Source organism: Phocoena phocoena, chromosome 14, assembly GCF_963924675.1.
Source record: "Phocoena phocoena chromosome 14, mPhoPho1.1, whole genome shotgun sequence".
NCBI lineage: Eukaryota > Metazoa > Chordata > Mammalia > Artiodactyla > Phocoenidae > Phocoena > Phocoena phocoena.
Window position 1 is genome coordinate 70,038,240 of NC_089232.1, and position 26,381 is coordinate 70,064,620.

Genomic DNA, 26,381 nt, shown 5'->3' on the forward strand with positions numbered 1-26,381 from the left:
ATCAAATGGGGTAAAAAAAGTGGACGAAAATTGTTGTAAATCTTCAAAAAGATAATCTTTCTAAAAATGAACGTGGACAAATAAAAAATGAAAGTTCGAGGCTTATTGAAAGTGATAGTTGTGAGGGTCCCCGTCTCTATAGCCACCGCGGCGCCCCGCACGCGGTCAAAATCCACTCAATAAACCTTCCGGGCCGTATCAAGTTCCGCTTCCGCAGGCAGGTTTTCGCTGTAGGCAAGAGCGCAAGACGCCCGACGCACCGTAGCGTCGGACCTCCCCGATGCGCATGCTCTCTAAGCGAGGCGGAGCGCGGAGGGCGGGGGAGTGGCCAGGCGCGGCAGCTGGCCGGCTCGTTCTCCCTGCATCCCCGCGCGGGAGGCTGGGGCGCGCGCGCGCTCGTTCGCGCGGCCGGCTGCGTACAGTAGTGACGGCCGCGCGGGAGCGGTCACATGACCGTAGCGGTTGCCTGTACAGTAAGGACCCAATATGGCAGCGGCGGTAGCAGTGGTAACGGCAGCAGGAGGACCGGCCGCCCCATAGACCGCCCCCCGCGCACCACCCCCGCCGCTTCCTCTGCTTGGGTGCTCCTCCGGCCTGACTTCCCCTTTCTCCCATCTTTCCCGGCACCGCGGGAAAAACAGCGCAGGGCAGAGCAGGCAGGGAGGGCGGCCGCAGCCCGGACACGGGAGCCTCCCAGTCAGTTCAAGACCCGACATGAGGGAAAAGGGCCGTAGGAAGAAGGGCAGGACCTGGGCGGAGGCCGCCAAGACGGTAAGGAGGAGGGAGCGGACGGGAAGGCTGGGAGGATTTCGTTCGCTCGCCGCCCGCCGGTTGCAGGGGAAGGGAGGTCAGTGGCCCTGCGACCCGGCTGAGGGGGCACAAAACCGCGCTGTGAGGGCGGAGGTTAGTGTCGGGTTTGTGGTCCTTGTGGGAATGGAGGCGCTCGGCGGAAGAGGGTCACCGCGGGGCTGTGGCTTCTCCCTGCGTCTGCGACGAGTCCTCTTGGTGTTTTGAAGCTGCCTCTCGGGGTCACGACGCTCTCGCCCCCACTCTGTGGTAGCCCCCGCCCCGGCATGGGGAAGTCTCTTGGGCTTGCACAGTAACCGGTTCTTCTCCCTTGTGTGGCTGAAGAGCCCCCATTGGATGCAGATAGGAGAAGGCTTGTGCGTGTACCCAGCCCCGGAAAGAAGAGGGGAGCGCTGGAGCTGGGTAGAATTGACCCGCTATAGCAGACACGCCGCCTGACCCCGGGCCCCTTGCCTGTCTGGGCTCCCGGCTCAGGCCGGAGGTCACGAGGCTCTTGTTTTTCGTTTGTTGTTGGAGCTGAAAGTGCAGGAGGTGTTTAGAAACGAAGTAACAGGTGGGACTTGTAGAATTTTTTTTTTCTGTTTCCGTAGAGACCTACTCTGAACAAGGCAGCAATGCATGGTGGGACCTGTAGTTTACCCGGCCTTGACTTTTCCGTAGCTAAAGTGATGGTGGCCTCACGAAGTTGTAATTAGTGGATAGAACCATCTTTTTTTTTTCCTTCTAAATTTATTGTAACGAAATTTAGAGGTAGGTTTTAAAAAATAGAGTATTGAGGATGAATGAGAAGTTATGTTTTATGAAAAAGTTAAAAGCGTCCACTATGTGGAAATGAAAGGTTTGGAAAAGTAAGGTTGCAGCAGAAAAGTAATAGGATATAAAACAGCATTTTAGTGTTGGGAAGTGAGAAGGACTGGAGGCATTATCTATAATGGTGAATCATGTCAGTAATACTTATTCAACATGGGGAGCCCTTCTAAATGAACCTTTATTATGTGTTTTATTTTTTAAAGGGGAGTTTTCTGAAAAGTAATAAATGTTCACTGTGGGAAAACTTGTGGAAAATTATAGAATTTTAGTATAAAGAAGGAAATAAATCATGTATTTCACTTCTCAGAGCTCTGTTAACATTTGGTATATTACCGTCCAGTCATTTTTGTTTATTTCCCCCAATCTGGGTCCTATTGTTTATTCAGTCTTACACATTTGTTTTGTAAACCTTGTGCATTTGTTTTGTAAATGTTTTGTGTTAGGGTGTTGATGAGTCTTCAACTTGTATGTGCTTTAGTTGGAACTGTGAAAGAAAGTGAATAAATAAAAGCACATTTTATTTGTTGGGTGTCTTCACTTAACCATATATCTTCATAATTGTGACTGCTGGTCGTTTCTCTCTAAAGAAAAAACTCTAGAAATAGTTTTTTTGGGTGGTGGGGAAATTGGTCCTTCACAGAAGACTATTTTACTTTGTTCTACTCGATCAATACTACCTCAGGACCTCTTTTATTTAAGGAAGGATGGTAAATTTTATTTACAGGTAAGCAGATCTCAACCCTAATTATGTTAATTAATTTTAAGTCTCTAGAATGTCATGAGTGCTTTTGAATTATCTCTTTGGATAAAATAATCCTTGAGAGATTGTGACAGGAAAAATTTGCATCTACTGTTTAGATTTTCCTATAATAAATTAGTATATTTGCTCATTTATAATAAACATTTCAAGCCTTAACTAGTTATGTGGAAATACTTAAAAGATGTAAAGACTAGTTTAATCAATAGAGCTCTGAGTTCTGAAGGGATTAGTATATTAGTGGCTTGGTATTTTTATTTGATTCTGGCAAATGTATAAGACTTCAGTCTAAATCAAAATGAATTTTAGAAGGAGAATGGTGACACTAAAACTTTTTTCTTTTTTCTAGTAGCCGAAATCTAGAAAACACTATTCTTTTTTTTCTTTCTTTTTTTCTTAACATCTTTATTGGAGTATAATCGCTTTACAATGTTGTGTTAATTTCTGCTGTATAACAAAGTGAATTAGCTATATGTATACATATATCTGCATATCCCCTCCCTCTTGCACCTGCCTCCCACTCTGTCTATCCCACCCCTCTAGGAGGTCACAAAACACAGAGCTGATCTCCCTGTGCTATGCGGCTGCTTCCCACTGGCTATCTATTTTACATTTGGTAGTGTATATCTGTCAATGCTACTCTCTCACTTCGTCCCAGCTTACCCTTCCCCCTCCCCATATCCTCAAGTCCATTCTCTATGTCTGAGTCTTTATTCCTGTCCTGCCCCTAGGTTCATCAGAACCACTTTTTTTTTTTTTAGTTTCCATATATATGTGTTAGCATACGGTATTTGTTTTTCTCTTTATGACTTACTTCACTCTGTATGACAGACTCTAGGTCCATCCACCTCACTACAAATAACTCAATTTTGTTTCTTTTTATGGCTGAGTAATATTCCATTGTATATATGTGCCACATCTTTATCCATTCATCTGTCAGTGGACACTTAGGTTGCTTGCATGTCCTGGCTATTGTAAATAGAGCTGCAGTGAACATTGCGGTACATGTCTCTTTTTGAATTATGGTTTTCTCAGGGTATATGCCCAGTAGTGGGATTGCTGGGTCATCTGGTAGTTCTATTTTTAGTTTTTTAAGGAACCTCCAGACTTATTCTCCGTAGTGGCTGTATCAATTTACATTCCCACCAACAGTGCAAGAGGGTTCCCTTTTCTCCACACCCTCTCCAGCATTTATTGTTTGTAGATTTTTTGATGATGGCCATTCTGGAACACTCTACTCTTTTTTTTTTGTTTTACCATCTATAAAATGAAGGATTAAAGTAAACCTCAGTGTTGAAAAGGTTGCTGTTTGTAGGAGGAATAGGTAGAAGTAAATGTGAAAGGGATAGACAAAAGTAAATCTTTTAATATTTTCAGATGCATAATAATGAGATCAGAAAATTAATGGTTTGACAAATGGAAAGTTTAACTTTGACCTCAAATTAGGAAACTGTGTATATTTACAAGATCAAGAGGACCAGGAGAAGTAAGTCTTAAACTTATTTCATAGGCATTAAAGTCAAATGTTCTAGTAACAGTTTCAGAAAGGATATATTAAAATTATTTACTGAGTATAGGCAATATCTGCTTCTTATTTCATTGTGTTCTTGGTACCTGCATTGTAGAGCTATCCTGTTTTAGGGAGCATTATTAAAATGGGGTTGTCTTCCTGACCAATGATATAGCAACAGATAAATAAAATTATTCATTCAGTAATATATATGTATATATACATACACGATTTGGGGTGTTGTGTGTATGTGAGAGAGCTATACAAATTGATATGATTGCTATGAACAATCTGAAAAAGCAAAATAAGATTCATAATTATTATAAAATTATGCCAAAAGGCTGATTAAATGTAGAGTGTAGACTTGTAGAATGTAGACTTCCAGTAACTAAGGACACCAGACAGAGAAATAATGGGGCTGAGATTCAGCTGAACTTGAATGCTCATTCACATTCACTACACTGGATTGTGTCCCTACTGATCTTATATTTGTTTCATATAAATACACTAGTTATAAAAAGCATTATTCAAGTATTTAATTAACAGTCTTACATGTTTTACATTTTATTATTATTATTTTTTTTTATTTTTGGCCATGCCCCATGGCGTGCAGGATCTCAGTTTCCCAACCAGGAACTGAACCCGGGCCATGGCAGTGAAATCCTGGAATCCTAACCACTAGGCCACCAGGGAGCTCCCATTACATGTTTTAAATTTTAAAGGTGGCAGTGATGGTGGTGATGAAGTGATTTGGATGAGAGATCTGTAGCATAGTGTTTGGTGCAATTTAAATAGAAAAATTTGTAGTAAGCCAGAGATATTGAGAACCATTACATTGACTTTAGAACTATGTTCAAAGTTCTGCTCATTCTTTTTAAAAAAACAAAACAAAACATTGTATCATGTAAACATTTGGTGACGTCCCTGAGGAATTTAGCTGTTTTTGCAAAGCAGAGCTTTCGAAATAGTATAATCATAGTATATATACTATGTATATATAGTATATAGTATATATACATAGTATATATACATAGTATATAATAGTATATATAATGGTATATATAATGGTATAATGATGATACCATTTTCTTTTTGATTTTTCTCTTGTCACCCACCACAACTAGGGCAGCATTAAAAGGGAAAAATGTTCTTTTAGGACAAGTTTGTTGTGATTGCAGATGCAAAAGACAGAGAGGCAGACCTTAGAGATTGCACTAGAGGTACCTTTGCGTGTCTTTGGGGAGTGAAGTGTTCAAAGTATAAGTGAAGTATGGGTGTTAGACATGAGGAGCACAGCAGGTCTTTAGCATGCGATTTGTAGACTGAAGAAAAAGTGGTTTGTTTTTATGTTTGTATTTCTATGTAGACTTCACTTAGTGGTTAATACTATTTTGAAAGCACATAGGTTTTTATTTATGTTATTTACCTAAAGTCATTTAACTTTAGGGAATAAGTTGGAAAATAGAAAGTTTCTATTAAAGGAGTAACTCATACGCTAATTATTTTATGGAGGAAGTATTGAAAACAGAAAAGAATTACTTAGGGCTTCCCTGGTGGCGCAGTGGTTGAGAGTCAGCCTGCCGATGCAGGCGACACGGGTTCGTGCCCCAGTCTGGGAAGATCCCACCTGCCGCGGAGCGGCTGGGCCCGTGAGCCATGGCCGCTGAGCCTGCGCGTCCGGAGCCTGTGCTCCGCAACGGGAGAGGCCACAACAGTGGGAGGCCCGCGTACCGCAAAAAAAAAAAAAAAAAAAAAAAGAAAAGAATTACTTAAAAGTAAAATGATAAAATATATGTAATGATTAGAAAGAAAAACATCTGAAAATACACTTTAGAAAAAACAGACGTATTAACTTAGAAATTTTCAGTACTCTTAATCTTTACCATGAGTAATTTTCTTCTGCTAGGAGTATGGCCGGGCCTGGTAATATCTTCTTGGATCTATATTGACTAGGCCAGAGTCCTTGTATGTCTGTATTTGTATTATATTTATATTAGAATCTTCAGGAGAGAGTTTGCATCTTGGAAAAACATATTAAAGAAATCTATTCTTTTGTAATGTTGTTTGTTTATTTATTTATTTTTGGCTGCATTGGGTCTTCGTTGCTGCCCACGGGCTTTCTCTAGTTCCGGCGAGTGGAGGCTACTCTTTGTTGTGGTGTGAGGACTTCTCATTGGGGTGACTTCTTTTGTTGTGGAGCATGGGCTCTAGGCGCGTGGGCTTCAGTAGTTGTGGCACGTGGGCTCAGTAGTTGTGGCACGTGGGCTCAGTAGTTGTGGCTCGCAGGTTCAAGAGCACAAGCTCAGTATTTGTGGCGCACAGGCTTAGTTGCTCAGCAGCATGTGGGATCTTACTGAATCAGGGATTGAACCCATGTCCCCTGCATTGGCAGGCAGACTCTTAACCACTGCGCCACCAGGGGAGCCCCTACATTATTATTATTATTAATTTTTTTTTTTTTTTTTTTTGCGGTACACGGGCCTCTCACTGTTGTGGCCTCTCCCGTTGCAGAGCACAGGCTCCGGACGCGCAGGCTCAGCGGCCATGGCTCACGGGCCCAGCCGCTCCGCGGCATGTGGGAGCCTCCCGGACCGGGGCACGAACCCGTGTCCCCTGCATCGGCAGGTGGACTCCCAACCACTGTGCCACCAGGGAAGCCCTCTACATTATTTTTAATTTCAGCTTTATTGAGGTATAACTGACATAAAATTATAAGAGATACATTTATGAAATTGCTGTCTGCAAGTCTGTTTGTGCTCAGTGATTTGATGTAACATTCTCTGCTTGAGCAATTTTCATTCTTGCCTTAATGTTGAAGTAAAGTTCCCCCTGTGTTTTGCTCTAGAATTTTGTATTATTTTCGGTTCATCTTTCCTTCTGTCCTGTTCTCATGATCCTGTCTTGAAAGCCCAGAAATTAAGGAAAAGGAAGGGGAAAAAAATCTTTTTTTGAACACACATTTCTGTGAGAGGTGCGGCTGCTGCATCTCCTAGAATTATGACAGGAGCTGAGAAAACGATGTCAGATTTGCAGAAGTCCTTGCTGTTTCCTCATCCACAAAATCTACTTTTAAAAGGCTGTACAATTTTGCTGTCATTATATTTTCACTACAAAAGCTGTCTGGGAGGAGGCCACTGTGTGTGGAAGATATAACTACAGGGAACTGATCAGTAAGGTTTGTTAAAACCTGCTATCTTTGTCCTTTTTACAAGAGCCTCTGAATGCCCCTCTAGTTCTGTTTTCTTTCTTCCCATATCTCATAGAGGCCATCCTCATAGTTTATAGTGTTGTGCAATTTAGTATTTTTAGTACAGTTTGATTTATCATGTTTTAGTGTTTTTTAAAAGGTTATTGAATATACTTAGTTTTAGAACTCTTTAGATATGACTTAAAAACAATAGTGTTTAAATTGAGTTACTGTTACAGTTATATAGGCTCGTTATTTAAAAAAAAATAGAACAGCAGTATGTAGAGATTTAGTCTTGAATGAGTCACTATACTGAAAATAGGGATTAAGTGAAAGTCTGCATACACAAATATTGAAAATAATTTAGTTACCAAACAAATTAACTACAGTTATAGTTGATAGTCTGAATACAGCTTTCTGTACTTTTAAACTTGTATGTAGAAATATGTATAGACATGTATACCTATCTATATTTTATATACAATTCTTCAATTTGCATTCTTTATGAATGTCAAGAATGCCTTTTAATGCCACTACTTATGTATCTGTTTCATTCTTAATGATTTCTTAATATTCCATTGTTTTTAGATGTACCATCATTTAAAATAGTCATTTATAGTTTTTTTTTCCCTTTTGTAACAGATACTTCAGTATATATATCTGGGCGTATGTGTATGTACATTTGTGTGAATGGAATAGCTAAGATAAAGAGTTTGTGAACTTGAGTTAGTGGCAGTTTATATTCCCCTCCAAAATTTTGAAGGTTCTTGTTTCTTCCCACTTTTCTCTGTTATCCAAGAAATCTATCAGTCTTTACTCTTTGCCATTTTGATATATTAACAAAGCGTTTCTTTTGTTATTTTGTTTATTAGAACTTGATGGAAATGTTCTATATCTGTGCTGTCCAGTGCACTAAGCCACTAGTCACATGTGGCCATTGAGCACTTGAAATGTGGCTAGTTTGACGAAGGAACTGAATTTTGAATTTTATTTAATTTTAATTCATTTAAGCTTAAATAGCCACATTTGTTTAGTGGCTACTATTATAGAGTAACTTCCTACGCTTATTGACTGTTTGTATATTTTTCAGTAAACTTGTCTATTCAGATCTTTTGCACTTTTTTTTTTTTTGCTTCCTGGTCGTTTTTATACTAATTTCTAAGAGTGCTTTGTAGGTTAAGGAAACTGGCCCTTTGTCATATGTGTCACAGATCTGTTTCCCATTTTTGGCTTTTGACTTGATTTATGCAGTTTTTTTTTATTCTGCCAACATTTTAAAATGTTTTTTAAAATATTTATTTATTTATGGCTGTGTTGGGTCTTTGTTGCTGCGCGCGGACTTTCTCTAGTTGCGGCGATTGGGGGCTACTCTTCGTTATGGTGCACAGGCTTCTCATTGTGGTGGCTTCTCTTGTTGCGGAGCACGGGCTCTAGGCGTGTGGGCTTCAGTAGTTGTGGCACGCAGGCTCAGTAGTTGTGGCTCGCAAGCTCTAGAGCGCAGGCTCAGTAGTTGTGGCACACAGGCTTGCTCTGTGGCATGTGGGTTCTTCCTGGACCAGGGCTTGAACCCAAGTCCCCTGCATTGACAGGCAGTTTCTTAACCACTGCGCCACCAGGGAAGCCCGACATTTTTTCTGTTAATGTAAATAAATTTACCAATCTTTACCTTTCGTGCTTTTCTAGGTTTTGAGTCCTATTAAGAAAAGCTTTCTCAAAGATTATAAGTTGAGTGCTTTTAAAGAAAATGATTAGCCGTGAAGGTATATCTTCCCCAAATAAAATACATATTTTACTGTGAACAAGTAGGAGGAAATTCAGTTTATATATGTTAGTAAGTCTGTGCTCCTTGAAGGCAGAGACTTCTAAATGTTTCTACCTGCAGAGCTAAACTTGCTTTCTTGTACGTGAGTGCTAAATCTTTGTTCACCTTTTTTTATTGGATATAAAAGAGAAGACATTGTTCTCACATTCAAGAGAGCACAATTTGAGTAAAATTAGTCAACTCTATTAAGTATTGTTTGCCAGGAAAACCGGTTGAATATCTTTTTTGTGAAAAAAAGAAAGAAAGAAAGTTATTTCAAGACACACCAAGATATTTGCCTCCCAAGACCCTTTTGAATTACACTTGGACATGGGGAAGTTTCTGTGATAATTCTTACTTCTGACCTTGCTTGACAAAAACTAAAATAGGTTAATGGTAAATACAGATGTACTTAGTCCTGGGCATCAAGGGACATTGTAAACCTTAATTATAGCGTCTTCTCAGTAACTATGTTTTAGTAAAAAATTATGTTGTGAAAGACTTTTCATTTGAAAATTCTTTGGCTGCTGACATTTAGCAGTTGATACTACATTTAGAATGGACTTTCATTGGAGTTCACAGCTTGGGATGGCCCAAATCATCTTGAATCTTTAACCCACTGATGTCTGAATTATTCAGTAGCTGGTTTAGCCATATTCAGTTTCAAATAAAGTGCTTAATGGTGTTAGTGACTTTTTCTAAATAGTAACATAAAAATTTAAATGTGTTGCTATTGATTTATAGTGATTAGTTTCCTATATGATTTGAGTGGTTCTGACAAATTTTGTAAGTTTAAATGGATGGTACCCATGAAATGGGTTGATATTTTAGGAAAGGTTTTCTCTTTTACATTGTGTGTGGGAGAGAGAGAGAGAGGGAGAAAGAAGATGTCAAAAAGAGATGGATTACAAGATAAATATAATAGAAGAACACTTTTCATGCATATCATTAATCACCTATGAAAGACACAATGAGGAACATAGGACTGTTTTTTTGGCTGAGTGGTGCAGGCTGAGGGACCTTAGTTCCCCGACCAGGGTTCGAACCTGTGCCCCCTGCATTGGGAGCACGGAGTCTTAACCACTGGACCGCCAGGGAAGTCCCAGGACTATTTTTAATAACAACTTGGGAATAACTTTAACAATCTGGATCTGATCTTTATTGAGTTTATTATGTCAGCTTGAACAAGTTATTTAAACCAGTGCTCAAACATTAATGTGTAAAAGAATCATCTGGGGAGCTTATTATAATGTAGATTATTATTCAGTAGGTCTGCAGTGTAGCCAGAGATTCTGCATTTGTAAAAAGTTCACAGGTGATGCTGGTGGTTTGGTCTAAGAGCCACATTTGGAGTTGTAGGGATTACACTAAGTGTTCTCAATTTCCCCAAACTGTAAAATAGAGATAATAGTAGAATTTACCATTTGAAGTGTTAGGTGATTAGGCTAGAATGTGTGAAAAGTTCTTTGTACAATGCCTAGTATGTGGTAAGCACTGTTTGTTAATATTACTGAAAAATTAGTAAATGTAGATCATTTTATGTTTCTGAATGGGAAAACTAAATATTGTAAAGATGTTATTTCTTAGCAAATGGGTGCAGAGGTTTGAAACAGTTCTAATGAAAAGCCTCTAACCTCAGGGACCCCATTTGCCACTTGTTTCCCAAGGTCAGTGTGGAATCACACAGAGACCTAAACTAGCTATGGACAAGTTTGGGAACCCACTGAAAGATCCATCTCATGCTTTAGGAGATTCTGCCCCAAATCTCACTCTCTTGACTTATACTTTGTGAACTGCTGTGGCAAGGAATGGCAGGCAGCCTCTGGTTGCTGAATGGCTCCTGGCCAAAAGTCAGCTAGAAAACAGAAAGGGACTAAAACCTGCCAACAAGTAAGCTTCGTGGTAAGCCTGGAAAAGAATACAAGCCCAAGCCTCAGATAAGTTCACAGTGCCAGCTGTCACTTCAGTTTCAGCTCAGTGAGACCTTAAGTAGAAGACCCTGTTAACCCATGCCCAGAATCCTGTCGCAGAGAACTGTGAGATAACTTTGTATTGTTTTCACCTTTTATAATAAAATAAAATAAAAAAATAAATTTGTGTTGTTGAGGCTGTATAATAGCAAACTAAAAGTATTACTGAAATTTGGTGGAGGAGGGAACATGGTAAGGTTGGTCTCAGGGAGGGTTTGGCCTGGGTATTCAGGGGTAAATATGGATAAGGGTATTCCAGGCAGAAGAAAGGCTGAAAAAATGCAGCATATGTTGTATGCATGCTATTTACCTTTGAGTATTGTGAAGTGTAGTAAAAGAAAAGGCCAGAAAAGGTAAGCTGGGACTAAAATGTTGTGAGTTGTACAAATTGGGCGGACAAATATTTTTATTCTAGGAGTTGTAGAGAGTTTTTATGCAATAACATCTGTGTTTTGGGCCATTTGTGGGGTGTATGGTAGAGAGCTGAAGAATCTAGCTATGGTGAGGTTATAAGGGTTAGAGTGAGGCTCTCTTGAGTTAGAAGGATGGGCGGGAGTACACATTTTTTTTTTCTCATTTTATACCTATTCTCTGTACATCTATCCCACTTACAGGTCTCCAACAGAAGCCTATGTATTAAGTTCTGCCAGTCTCCTGAAGTGTTCATAAATACAGGAGGTTCTGGAATGCTCTTCAACACAACAGAATTGTATGATTCTTGAGAGGAAAAAAGAAAGTAAATTCTTTCCCCAGTTATTCTAGCTCATGTTGATTTTTCTTTTCTCTGAATTCTCATACCACTGTTCTTTCCATTCTACTATCCTGTGTGCCGCTGGTCTTCAGGTTTGTTGAGGTGGTAGAATCAGTCAGGAATCTGTGGTGCACAACTCCGGGGGGAACCATTCATATTTACATATTGTATTTATGTGAATATTGCTTCCTGGAGTTGTGCACCACAGTGGCTCTGGGTTCCATGATGCTTTTTGTGAAAACATCATTAAATATTTGTGACAACACCATTAAATATTGATATATTTATTTCTGATAAAAGGTAAGAATAGTTTTGCCAGGAGAAAACCTATTACAAGTTTGTGATAGGAAAGTCACACCTTCAGAACAGATGGGTGGGCGGCAAGAAGGGCATCTTTTCCAATCTTTCATTTAGTATTGGATTTACTTCATGTGTATTTCCCAGGTCTGTTTCCTGGCAGACAAGAGGTGGTAGCAAATGACAAAGGTTTAATGAAAATGTTTCCTATTAGCTGTATATTTTTTGTGAACACTTATTACCAGGTTGAAAAAGTTCCCTTTTATTTCTAGTTTGCTGAGAGTTTTTGTCATGAATGGATGTTGAATTTTGTCAAATGCTTTTTCTGAATCAATTGATCATTTGCTTTACTTTTCAGACTTTTAATATGGTGGATTACATGGATTTTCAAATTTTGAATTGCGTTGCATTCCTGGGGAAAGAAACCTCACTTGGTTGTGGTGTATTACACTTTTTATACATTGCCAGATTGGATTTGTTGAGGACATTTATGGTTATGTTCATGAGGGATATTAATTTGTAGTTTTCCTCTATTGTCTCTGTCTGGCTTTGGTATCAGGATAGTGCTGATCTCATAAAAAAGGAAGTCTTCCTTCCTATTCTATTTCCTGAAAGAGATTATAGTTGATCATCACTATTCGTGGATTCAGTACAGTTGACCCTTGAACAGCTCAGGTGTTAGGGGTGCCAACCCTCTGCACAGTCAAAAATCCTTGAGTAATTTGTAGACGGCCCTCCATATGAGCGATTCTTCCTTATCCATGGTTCCTCATCCATAGGTTCAACCCCCTTGAATCGTGTAGTACTGTAGTATTTACTGTTGAAAACATTGCACATATAAGTGGACCTGTGCGGTTAAACCTGTGTTGTTCGAGGGGCAAGTGTATTTGTGAATTCACCTGCTTGCGAAAATATACTCCTAACCCCAGACAGTGCTTGGCACTTTTGTCCATTCATGGACATTTGCTGAGTGGCAAAGCAGTTGTCACCTGACACTGAGGTCTCTGCTGAAGTTGAACAAGGTGATCTTCTGCCTTTTCATTTCAGCTCTCATAGTGAAAATGTGTACTTTTTGTGGTCTATTCAGTGCAATGGTGTTTGCATTTTTGTGCTTTTTGTTGGTGCTCTCACTATTTAAAATGGCTCCCAAGTATAGTACTGAAGTGCTGTCTAGTATTCTTTTTTTTTTTTACATCTTTATTGGAGTATAATTGCTTTACAATGGTGTGTTAGTTTCTGCTTTCTAACAAACTGAATCAGTTATACATATACATATGTTCCCATATCTCTTCCCTCTTGCGGTCTCCCTCCCTCCCACCCTCCCTATCCCACCCCTCTAGGTGGTCACAAAGCACCGAGCTGATCTCCCTGTGCTATGCAGCTGCTTCCCACTAGCTATCTATTTTACGTTTGGTAGTGTATATATGTCCATGCCACTCTCTCGCTTTGTGTCTAGTATTCTTAAGTGCAAGAAAGCTGTGATGTGCCTCATGGAGAAAATACCTCTGTTAGATAAACTTTGTTTAGGCGTGAGTTGCAGTGCTTTTGGCCATGAGTTCAAAGTCAGTGAGTCAATAATATGTATTAAATATCTTTAAACAGAAACACACATAAAGACAAGGTTATGTATTGATCAGTTGCCAAAAATATGACCAGAGGCTTGCAGGAACCTAACTCTGTATTTCATCTAGGAGCGGTGCTTCAGTATTTGCTAATTTAGTTTTCATGGTGACTTTATAGAACATAACTATTGTGAATAATGAGAATGAACTTGTATGTAGTACTAGTGTTATTTCTTCTTTAAATGTTTGATAGAGTTCACCAGTGAAACGTTCTGGGGTCTGGAGATTTCTTTTGTGGAAGCCTTTTAACTATAAATTCAATTTCTTGTATAATTGTAGAGCTATTCAGGTTATCTGTGTCTTCTTGGCTAAGTTTGAGTAGTTTGTGGTTTTCCAGGAATTAGTCCATTTCGTTTAAGTTGTTGAGTTTATGTCTGTAGTTTGTAGTATTCCCTTATCGTTCATAGAGTCTGTAGTAATATATCCCCTCTTTATTCTTGATAACTGGTAGTTTGTCTTTTCCCATTTTTTTCTGCTAGAGATTTACCATTTTTTTTTTTAATCAATTGAAAGAACCAGCTTTTGGTTTCATTAATTTTTTTCTCTTTTTCTATTTTCACTCTTATTGATATTTAACTATCTTTATTATTATTAGTGGTCACTTTTCATTCTCCCCTCCTACCAGCCTCTGGTAACCACTAATCTACTTTCTGTGTCTCTGGGTTTGCCTATTCTGGACAGTTCATGTAAATGGAGTCATACAGCATGTGGTCTTTTGTGTATGGCTTCTTTCACTTGGCATAATGTTTTCAAAATTCATCCATATTGTAGCATGTATCTTTTTTATGGCTGAATAATATTCCATCATATGGATATACCACCTTTTATTCTCTTCATCAGTTGATGGTTATTTGGATTGTTTATACTTTTTGGCTATTATGAATAATGCTGCCATGAACATTTCATGTACAACTTTTTGTGTCAACATATGTTTAATTCTTTTTGGTATATAGGAGTGGCATTGCTAGGCCATATGTTAACTCTATGTTTAACTTTTTGAGGAATTACCAAACTGTTTACCGTATCAGCTGAACAATTTTACAGCACTACCAGCAATGTTTGAGGGTTCTAATTTCTCCTTGCCAACACTTGTTGTTTTCCTTTTTTTCCCTAAAATAATTATATCTGTTCTAGAGGATGCGAACTGTATTTTCCTAATGAATAATGATATTGAGCATCTTTTCATGTACTTACTGGCCATTTGTATATCTTTTTTTTGAGAAATATCTATTCATATCCTTTGCCCATTTAAAAATTGGATTATTTGTCTTTTTGCTGATTTCTAAGAATTCTTTATATACTGCATACAAGTCCCTTATCAGACACATTATTTGCAAATATTTTTTCCATTCTGTGGGTTGTTCTTTCACTTTCTTGGTATGTCCTTTGGCACACAAATTTTTAAATTTTGAGTAAGGGTTTATCTTTTTAATTTAATCATTAGATAATTCTGTTTCTCTCTTTTCATGTTTACTCTTTTGTTATTGATTCATCCAGTGACGTTTTGTTTTGGTTTGGTTATTTTTCAGTTGAAAAATTTCCGTTTGGGGCTTCCCTGGTGGCGCAGTGGTTGAGAGTCCGCCTGCTGATGCGGGGGACGTGGGTTCGTGCCCCGTCCGGGAGGATCCCACATGCCGCGGAGTGGCTGGGCCCGTGAGCCATGGCCGCTGAGCCTGCGTGTTCGGAGCCTGTGCTCCGCGGCGGGAGAGGCCACAACAGTGAGAGGCCCGCGTACCACACAAAAAAAAAAAAATTCCGTTTGGTTTTTCTTTATATCTTCTACTTTGCTGAAACTTTGTATCTTTCCCTTCATTTCAAGCGTGTTAACCCTTGGAACATTTTTATAATAGCTGCTTTATTTATTTATTAGGTTGCACCGGGTCTTAGTTGCAGCAGGTGGGCTCCTTTGTTGTGGCTTGTGCTTTTTTTTTTTTAATTGAAGTATAGTTGATTTACAGTGTTGTGTCAGTTTCTGGTGTACGGCAAAGTGATTCAGTTATCCGCATCTATATTTATATACTTTATTTTATTTATTTATTATTTTTGGCTGCGTTGGGTCTTCGTTGCCGCGTGCGGGCTTTCCCTAGTTGCGGCGACCCGGGGCTACTCTTTGTTGCGGTGCACGGGCTTCTCATTGCGGTGGCTTCTCTTGTTGTGGAGCACGGGCTCTAGGTGCACGGGCTTCAGTAGTTGTGGCTCACGGGCTCTAGAGTGCAGGCTCAGTAGTTGTGGTCCATGGGCTTAGTTGCTCAGTGGTATGTGGGATCTTCCTGGACCAGGGCTCGAACCCATGTCCCCTGCATTGGCAGGTGAATTCTTAACCACGGCGCCACCAGGGAAGCCCTATATTTATATATATTCGTTTTCATATTCTTTTCCATTATGGTTTATTACAGGATATTGAATATAGTTCCCTGTGCTGTATAGTAAGACTTTGTTTTTTTATCTACTTTACATATAGTAGTTTTTATCTGCTACTCCCAAACTCCTAATTTATCCCTCCCTCACCCCCTTTCCCCTTTGGTAACCATAAGTTTGTTTTCTATGTCTGTGAGTCTGTTTTGTAAGTAAGTTCATTTGAGTCATATATAATAGCTGCTTTAAAGTCTTTGTGAAACTTTTCCAATATCAGTGTTATTTTGATTGTGTCTTTATTTTCTTTTCCTAAGCAAGCTGAGATTTTCCTTGTATACCAAATTTAGATTGTATTCCGGCCATTTTGAATATTGTATAAGTGACACTCTGGGTCTTAAGTTCTGTGGAGAATGTTAATAGTTTTGTTTTAGCAAGTAGTTGACTGAATTGGGTTCAGGCTTCAGGTTCTGACCTGTGGGTTGTCTGTTCTGTGGGTTGTTGTTTCAATGTCAGTTAACTTTTCAAAGCCTTTTTAGTGATGTTTGGATTTGTCCCTGTGTGAACCATCAGTGGACTGTCTGGGATTTGGGTGGTGGTCTTGCCCATGGGTTGTGAAACCATGGCCTGTGGGCTAAATCCAGCCCACTGCCTGTTTTCAAAAATAAAATTTTACTGGAATGCAGCCATGCCCATTTGTTTATGTATTTTTTGTGGGTGTTTTCATACTATAATAGTCATAGTTAAGCAGTTGCAACAGAGACTGTTGGGCCCACAAAACCTTAAATTTACTATATGGTCCTTTATAGAAAAGGTTTGCTGATCCCTTATCTATCCCATAGTCAGTTCTCAAAGACTTTCTGTACTTTTTAGTGTTCAATCCATGTATCCACAGCTCAGGTGTTAGCCAAGGAGTTCATAAGCAACTTTAAGGGATCACTTTCCTGAGTTCTTTTTTCTGCAGTCTTCCCAGTACTTTCAGATTCCCTGGGGCCTCCCCTTTTTCATTTATTTGGCCAGAAATTTGGAGCTTTCTTTTATCCCACTCCTCTGTGTACTTCCTACAACTATGCCTCCATCAAGCCAAGCAGCAGGAGACGTGAGAGGGAAAAAGAGCATAGTTCCTTTGATTGGAGGGGAAGATTTCCCTCCTTCAGAGTTATGGGCATCTGCTTTCTCCGTTGCTGTTGTTGCCACAGGATTACTTGGGGTTTGAGGTACAAGAGAACAGGGAAAATTAAAAATAGAAGAAAGAAAGAAAATGAGGAAGTTTCTGTTCTGTCTCTGAGCATTTTGAGACACCTGTCCTGATGGAACACTCTCTTTCCACACTGATGCCCATTTCTGGGTTTTGGGCTGTGTTGAGTTCGGATTGAGATACTGGAGGGAAAAAATTGCTAACATCATTGCCAGTTTGGAGGTACTTTGCATTCAGGTGTTCCTCAATCTGCCTGCTACTATTTATTAATACTTTGTTGGGACTTCCATGGTGGCCCAGTGGTTAAGAATCCTCCTGCCAATGCAGGGGACACGGGTTCGAGCCCTGGGCCAGGAAGATCCCACATGCTGGGGAGCAACTAAGCCTGCGAGCCACAACTACTGAGCCTGTGCTCTAGAGCCCGTAAACCATGACTACTGAGCCCATGAGCCCTAGAGCCTGTGCACCTAGAGCCTGTGCTCCACAACAAGAGAAGCCACTGCAATGAGAAGCCCTCGCACTGCAACAAAGAGTAGCCCCTGTTCTCCGCAACTAGAGAAAGCCCGCATGCAGCAGTGGAGACCCAACGCAGCTATAAATGAATGAATGAATGAATAAAACATACATACATACTTTGTTAGATTTGATTTACTAATATGTATTTTGTTGAGGATTTTTGCATCAGTGTTAACAAGAGATAATTGGTCTGCAGTTTTCTTTTTTTATAATGTCTTTGTCTGGTTTTGATATTAGGGTATTGTTGGCCTCAGAATGAGTTAGAAAGTATTCCCTCGGGTTCTTCTGGAAAAATAATTGTAGAGAATTGGTATAATTTCTGCCTTATAATGTTTGGTAGAATTCACCAGTGAATCTACCTTAGCCTATTTTGAAGGATTATTAATTAATCATTGATTTTTTTAGATTGTTTCTTCTTGTCAAGTTTTGACAGATTATGTCTTTCAGGGAATTGGTCCGTTTTATCTAGGTTGTCAAATTTGTGGGCATAATATTCCTTTATTATTCTTTTACAGCACATGGGGTCTGCAGTGATGTCCTCTCTTTCACTTCTGATACTAGTAATTTTTCTTTCTTTTTTTTTTTATTTTAAAGCTTTAGGCTTACTGACTATATATAACTTTTCAGAGAACCAGCTTTTAGTTTCGTTGATTTTTCTCTATGGTTTCCTGTTTTCAGCTTCACGTTTCTGCTCTAATTTTTATTATTTCTTTCTTCTGCTTACTTTGGATTTAATTTGCTCCTCTTTTTCTAGTTTCCTAAGATGGAAGCTTAGATTATTGAATTTAGATCTTTTTCTTTTCTAATATGAATTCAATGCTGTAAATCTCTTTCTATGCCCTGCCTTTCCTGTATCTCACAAATTTTGGTAAGTTGTATTTTCATTTAGTTATGATATTTTAAAACTTCTCTTGAGACTTCTTCTTTAACTCATATGTTATTTAGAAGTGTGTTGTTTAATGTCCATATAGTTTGGGATTTTTCCAGGTATCTTTCTTTCTATTACTGATTTCTAGTTTAATTCCACTGTGGCCTGGGAGCAGTCATGGCATGATTTCTATTCTTTTACATTTATTGAAGTGTGTTTTATGACCCAGAATGTTCTCATTCTTGGTGAATGCTCTAGTGACCTTGAGATGAAACCATTTACTTTGCAGAATCCTTAGCTGCTCCATTCAGGTTTTATAGCTACATTCTTTGGGAGTGATAGGGTGGAATATGCTTACCCCATCTTACCTGGAATTGGAACCCATCCTATATTTTGGAGTATTTCCTGTGGAAAGATTAGAAATACAGTTACTTGTAATTTGCTATGTGGTATACTGCTTTATTTAAGGGTTGTACTAATTTATATTGCCACCAGCAGTACGTGAGATTAGTTTTGCCCCATAGTGGATACATTTTAAAGCTAACATTTTTTGTGTAGAAGTTATAGAGAGATAGCTGGAAAGTTCATCTGTAATAGAATAATATTGCCTTACACGGCTAGAAAAGTTTAAAATATAAGTACTTAAACGTATACATATTAGCCTGAAGTTTTCCCTATAAAATTTGGATTTCTCCCTCTGTTTACTTTGTCACCGCACCCTCCCTTTATCAACCTCCCTTTGTAACATGAAGTTTTTTTTGTTTGTTTTAAAATTTCCTTTGAAAGGTAGACAAAATGGAGATGAAGAAGACATGGCTGCTGTAAAGTGAAGGAAGGCTCAAAACTAATGTACACTGGGGTGGGGTGGAGATAACATTTTCTTCTGAAACCTTTTCTGACTTTCTCCATATAGAGACCAAGGGACATAGTATTGTTATAAATATTGTCAATTAAAAAAAAATCAGGTTCTTAGCTTTGTAAGCTAATGGAAGGAGTGGTTCTTTGGTGAATGTCTTAGGTTGGCTTAGGATAGGATCAGTTTGCAAACACCAAATCTCAATGTCATATCATTGGAGATTTAATACATGGAACATTTAATTTAGTTAAATGTTTATTGAGGACTAACTGTATGCCAGGCATGTGGATGTAGCAGTGAACGAAACAGGAGAAAAGAAAAGATCCCTGTCTGTATGGAACTTAATTTGTGGATGGGGGTGGAAGACAGACAACATGGTAAATAAATAAATTATATGTTTTGTTAGAGGTAAGTGCTATGGGAAAAAAATGAAGCAAGATGGCTGGGGAATGCTGGGTGAGTTTGGAGTAGTTTGCAATTTTAATTGGGTATTCACGCAAGGCCTCACTGAGAAGCTGACTTTTGACCAAAGATTTGAAGGAGGTGAAGGAGCAAACTTTGCAGATACTCAGGGAAAGAGCATTCTACACAGAGGGAGCAGTCAGTGTAAAGACTGAGGCAGGAGTGTGCCTGTCTTGGTCTAAGAACTGTGAGGAGGCCAGCGTAGCTAAAGTAATGTGATTGAGGAAGAGAGATGTAGGCGATGAAATCAGGGAGGCAACGTGTTTATTGCTAGGGCTAGACTGTTGCCTAGAATTCTTGGTAGATTTTCCTATCTTCTTGTTACAATTTACTTTCCAGCTCCTCTCATACTGAATGTCCTGCCTAGATGACTCAAGGACTTCTGGAATGATTCTGGATTGGCACTGGCCTGTGTAAGGTAGTTTCCATGGGGTATCATCCTTCTCTGTTGCAGGGAATAGCCAAGGTTTCAACAAAAAAATTTGTAAAGTCCTTCAGAGGCTTTCGGAAAATTATGACATTTTTATATTAAGTTTTTTTTTTTTTTATTTTTTTTTATTTTTTTTGCGCTATGCGGGCCTCTCACTGCTGTGGCCTCTCCCGTTGCGGAGCACAGGCTCCGGACGCGCAGGCTCAGCAGCCATGGGTCACGGTCCAGCCACTCCGCGGCATCTGGGATCTTCCCGGACTGGGGCACGAACCCGCATCCCCTGCGTCGGCAGGCGGACTCTCAACCACTGCGCCACCAGGGAAGCCCTATATTAAGTTTTAACACAGCCATTATTCAGAATATATTAGCTTCCTGGTTTGTTCAGTGTTCTTTATGCTGTATTTCTACAGTAAATTACTTCTGTCTGTATTACAGCAACTAGGATCTATATGTCTGTTGGATCAAGTATTGTTGAAATTGTGTCTGACTTCCCTTCTGACGGGATAGCGGTTTTACTGTTAAAGTATTGAACACCTACCGCATATACAGCAGAAGTAATGCTAGCTAACTCAAATCAAAACATGATAACAAATAGGACAAAAAAAGGAAAACGGGCTAATTTTACTAAGCACTTGTGTATGTAAATTGTAAATACAGCAATATAATAAAACAACACACCACAATTAATGAGAATTAATTATTCCAGGAACGCAAAGCTCCTTTGTTTTTAGGAAACTATCATCAAATTATTAGGTCAAAAATGAGAAAACTATATGTAGAGATGTCAAAAATGAGAAACTATATGTAAAGATGGGTACTTGCCCAGCTCCCTAGGCAAGGATTTTATTTTCTAGACTCCCTTGTTTGTAGGTGGTGCCAAGTGACTTTTTTTTTTTTTTGGCAGTATGCTGGCCTCTCGCTGTTGTAGCCTCTCCTGCTGCGGAGCACAGGCTCCGGACGTGCAGGCCCAGTGGCCACGGCTCACGGGCCCAGCCGCTCCGCGGCATGTGGGATCCTCCCAGACCGGGGCACGAACCTGTGTCCCCTGCATCGGCAGGCGGACTCCCAACCACTGTGCCACCAGGGAAGCCCCGCCAAGTGACTATTTTTAAAGTGAAATGTCAGCATAAATAATGTGTGTCACTTCTGGGTCAAGGTATTTAAGAGCAGGGTGTGCCTACTGAATAGAAACCAGCTGCACTGAACTGTTAATAGTTTAGTTCACAGATGAATAACTGTTTATAACTGAATAATAACTTGTATTGTGTTAAGCTAATGAAATTTTGGGATTTGGTTATAGCACCTAGTGTTACCTAACAGGTATGAGCTATATGATTATCTCACATGTCAAAAAAGCAGTTATTTAAATTCAGTATCTGTTTAAAACCTTTCAATTAAAAGGAAGTGTTAAAAAACATACATACCCAGGCAGGTAAGCTTAAGTAGAATTTCTTTCTCTATATGGGTGACTTAGATATAATTGACTCTGTGTTTGGTTTACTTAAATTTATTTTCCTCCTAAAATAGTAGTCTTGGGAATAGTGGAAATAAACTCAGCATATTGCCCTTTTTAAAAAAAAAAATAATATGACACAACAAAACTTCCATTACCTGACCACTTTTTTTTTTTTTTTGAGTTTGGGCAGAAAGATGCTTTTATAACATAAAGACTGTTTTAGCCTAACAGCCAGCATGATAATGGTGGTGAAACACTAGAGACAAACAGTGGAAAAATTAGAACTACGACAAGAAAACTTGCTATCATTACTTTTATTTAGCATCGTTTTAGAAGTTGTAGCCAGTGTAGTTAGGCATGAAAAATAAAAGAGGTGTAAGGAAGAAAAAAAGTATTGCTGTTTGCAGATATTATGATTGCTTATTTAGAAATCCCAAAAGAATCAACTAAAAATCTGTTAGAGATTTACATTAAGAGTTCTGAAAGGTGATTGTTAAGTAAACATATAAATAGAGTTCCTATATACCAATAATTAACAAAAATATTATGAAAAATATATTTAGTAATATGTTGAATAAGAAATATACAGAGCCTAGGTGAAGAAAATAAAAATTCTGGGAAAGGATGGAAAAATTGAAGAGAGCCAGTTTGCACCTGGATTGGAAGAAGCACTATGATGAAGATTTTAGTTCTTGTCAAGTAAATTTATAAAGTTAAAGCAATTCCACTCTGACAAAACAAATCAAAAGTTCATTTGGGTTAGAATATATATACACACACACACACATATATATATATATATATATGTATTTTTTTGCGGTATGCGGGCCTCTCACTGTTGTGGCCTCTCCCATTGCAGAGCACAGGCTCCGGACGTGCAGACTCAGTGGCCATGGCTCATGGGCCCAGCTGCTCTGCGGCATGTGGGATCTTCCCGGACCGGGGCACGAACCCATGTCCCCTGCATCGGCAGGTGGACTCTCAACCACTGCGCCACCAGGGAAGCCCTAGAATATATTTTTTTAAAGAAGTGTAGTGAGGCATAAATTATATTACTAGAGATTAACATGTATAGCAAAGATACAGTGATTAAAGCAAGATGGCAATGATGTGGAACTAGAAAAGACTGGTGAATAGAATAGATGTGAAAGCCCCAAGGCAGTCGGGTATATCTAAGAATTCAGTAAACAGGTAATGTTGAAATCTAATTATCTTGAGAAAAAAACGTATATTCCTGCTTCATACCGTACATTAAAACAAATTACAGAAGGGTTGACATTTATAGGGCTGTATAAATGTATATGTATACAAGTAATGGGTGCGTGTGGCAAAAATCCCCAGTACTTAAGGGTATAAAGACTTTTACCTCTCCAACTCTCTTTCCAGTGGAAAACACTGATAATGGTTTCTAAGATAAATGGGTAGAAAGTTTCTTCACATATGTATAACACCTTCCCCCCCCCCAAATTGAGGAGTCAAATGGTATCTATAATTCTGCAACTTGCTTTTCTCACTTAATAATGTCTGAATGTCTTTGCATATCTGCACATAGAGTGCTACATTGTTCTTTTTCCTCATAGTATTTCATTATGAAAAAATTAAAACACAACAAATATGAATGAATTTTACAGAGAATACCCACCATATACCCACCGCCTGGGGATTCTACCACTAACATTTATTATCTATCCACATTGCTCTTTAAAAAAAATTGTGGTATAATACACATAACATAAAATTTACCATTTTGATCATTTTAAAGTGTACAGTGTTAAGTATATGCACATAGTTTTGCATAAACTCTAGAACTTTTCATCTTGCAAAACTGAAACTCTCCCATTAAAGAACTTCCCAATCCCCCCCTTGCCACAGTTCCTGACAGCCACTATTCTACTTCCAATTTCTTTGAATATCTTACCTTATATAAGTGAAATCATGCAATGTTTGTCTTTTTATGACTGACTTATTTCATTTAGTGTAATGTCCTCAGGGTTCATCCATGATGTATCATGTGTCAGAATTTCCATTTTAAGGCTGAATAATTTCATCATAGGTATGTACTACATTTTATAATTGATTCATCTGTCAATGGACAGTTGGTTTGTTTCTGCCTTTTGGCTATTTAATAATACTGCTGTGAACATGAGTGTACACAGATCTCTTTGAGATCCTGCTTTTGATCAGATATATAACCCGAAGTGATATTGCTAGATCATATAATAATTCTATTTTTAATTTTTTGAGAGGAACCACCAAACTATTTTCCATAGCAGCTGCACCATTTTACATTCCCATCAGCAATGCACAGGGTTCCATTTTCTCTACATCCCTGCCAATAGTTGTTATTTCCTGTTTTGTGTCTTTTTTTTTTTTAATAGCAGCCACCTTAGTGGGTGTGATGACATCTTATTGTGGTTTTGATTTGCATTTCCCTAATGATTAGTGATTATTTTTATATGATTCTTGACCATTAGTGTATCTTCCTTGGAGAAATGTCTTAATCCTTTGCCCATTTTTTTTTTCTTTTATTAATTTTTATTAGAGTATGGTTGCTTTACAATGTTGTGTTAGTCTGCACTACACAGCAAAATGGATCAGCCATATACATACATATATCCCCTCCCTTTTGGACTTCCCTCCCATTTAGGTTACTACAGTGCATTAGTTAGAGTTCTCTGTGCTACCCAGTATGTTCCCATCAGTTGTCTATTTTATACATAGTATCAATAATGTCTGTGTGTCAGTCCCAGTCTCCCAATTCCTCCCACCCTTTTCCCCTCGGTAGCCACGCATTTGTTCTCTATGTCTGTGTCTCCATTTCTGCTTTGCATATAAGATCATCCATACCATTTTTCTAGATTCCACATATATGCGTTATTATACGATGCTTGCTTTTCTCTCTCTGACTTCACTTTGGGTGACACTATCTAAGTCCATCCACATCTCTACAAATGACCCAATTTCATTCCTTTTTATGGCTGAGTAATATTCCATTGTATACATGTACCACATCTTCTTTATCCATTCCTCTGTTGATGTACATTTAGATTGCTTCCATGTCCTGGCTATTGTAAATAGTGCTGCTATGAACATTGGGGTGCATGCATTTTTTATTTTATTTTTGGCTGTGTTGGGTCTTCGTTGCTGCATGCAGGCTTTCTCTAGGTGCGGTGAGCGGGGACTACTCTTCATTGTAGCATGAGGGCTTCTCATTGCGGTGGCTTCTCTTGTTGCAGAGCATGGGCTCTAGGCATGTGGGTTTCAGTAGTTGTGGCACGTGGTCTCAGTAGTTGTGGCTCAGGGCTTTAGAGCGCAGGCTCAGTAGTTGTGGCACACGGGCTTAGTTGTTCCGCGGCATGTGGGATCTTTCTGGACCAGGGCTCGAACCCGTGCCCCTTCATTGGCAGGTGGATTCTTAACCACTGTACCACCAGGGAAGCCCTCTAGTTCTCTTTTAAATAAAACCTTGACTGTTTTGTCTCTGAATAAGTGCATTTCACTATGTGTAGACAAGAGTAAGAGACTAAAATAACTAGGAATGATTTATATATGTATGCACACACATACATATACGTATATAAAATAAATTGCTGAAATTACCCTTTTTAAGTACCTAAGGTAATTGAGAAGGAAGAGTGTCATTGAAATGCTAGCAGACTTCATGGATGAGGAGAGATTTTTATCTGAGCTTGGTTCGTTTTTTTTTTTTAATTTTGGCGGTACGCGGGCCTCTCACTGTTGTGGCCTCTCTCGTTGCGGAGCACAGGCTCTGGACGCGCAGGCTCAGCGGCCATGGCTCACGGGCCCAGCCGCTCCGTGGCATGTGGGATCTTCCCGGACCGGGGCACGAACCCGTGTCCCCTGCATCGGCAGGCGGACTCTGAACCACTGTGCCACCAGGGAAGCCCCTGAGCTTGGTTCTTTTGAGCAAGGATGTAGAAGTCCAGATTCTGTTCGACATTTGGGAAACTCTACAGTTCTCAGACAATTGCCTTGTCTTGGTAGCTTCAAGGCGATGTTTTGGCTAGTTTCTGGGAATATTTTGTCACATAGTTCTGTAGTTTACAAAGCTTAAATGAAAAATACCATGTGAAATTTTTGTTGTTGTTGGCTATAGTATGGTTAAAAGCTTTTTGTGAGTAGTAGGCTAAGTAGTAGGCTAATCATTGCCAGTGTTCACCATAATTTGCTTTACTGTTATGAACCCATGTGTATGGATTCAGAATATAGATTTGTCATTTACTTCAGGAGTTCCTAGTCTTGATTTAGGAATGAGTTCTGTCTCAGGACTGTTTTGAAAGTGGTAGAAAACCTATCCCAAAGTAGTAGAAGGAAAAAAAGGGAATTTATTGGTTTATTTCTGAAAAATATGGAGGAAGGGGGCTTCCCTGGTGGCGCAGTGGTTGGGAGTCTGCCTGCCGATGCAGGGGACGCGGGTTCGTGCCCCGGTCTGGGAAGATCCCACGTGCCGCGGAGCGGCTGGGCCCGTGAGCCATGGCCGCTGAGCCTGCGCGTCCGGAGCCTGTGCTCCGCAGTGGGAGAGGCCACAGCAGTGAGAGGCCCGCGTACCGCAAAAAAAAAAAAAAAAAAAAAAATATGGAGGAAGAGCTTCAGGTATGCTTGCATTCAGTCTTTAAATAATTGCATTGTCAAGATTTTGTTTCTCTCTCTCTCTTTCCCTCTCTCTCTCTCTCTGTTTGTCTTGGGGGTGTTAGAAAGCTGTTAGCTTCA

The 26,381-nt window shown here is 39.4% G+C and overlaps 1 protein-coding gene across 1 annotated transcript in view; it reads left to right on the forward strand.

Annotated features, from left to right (window-relative positions):
* The first annotated feature begins 714 nt into the window (after positions 1–714).
* ASXL2 (ASXL transcriptional regulator 2) overlaps positions 715–26,381 on the forward strand; it is a 125,848-nt gene continuing 100,181 nt past the window's right edge. The window contains exon 1 of the mRNA XM_065891397.1: positions 715–771. Within this exon, the coding sequence (XP_065747469.1) occupies positions 715–771 (57 nt within the window). The remainder of the gene's footprint in view (positions 772–26,381) is intronic.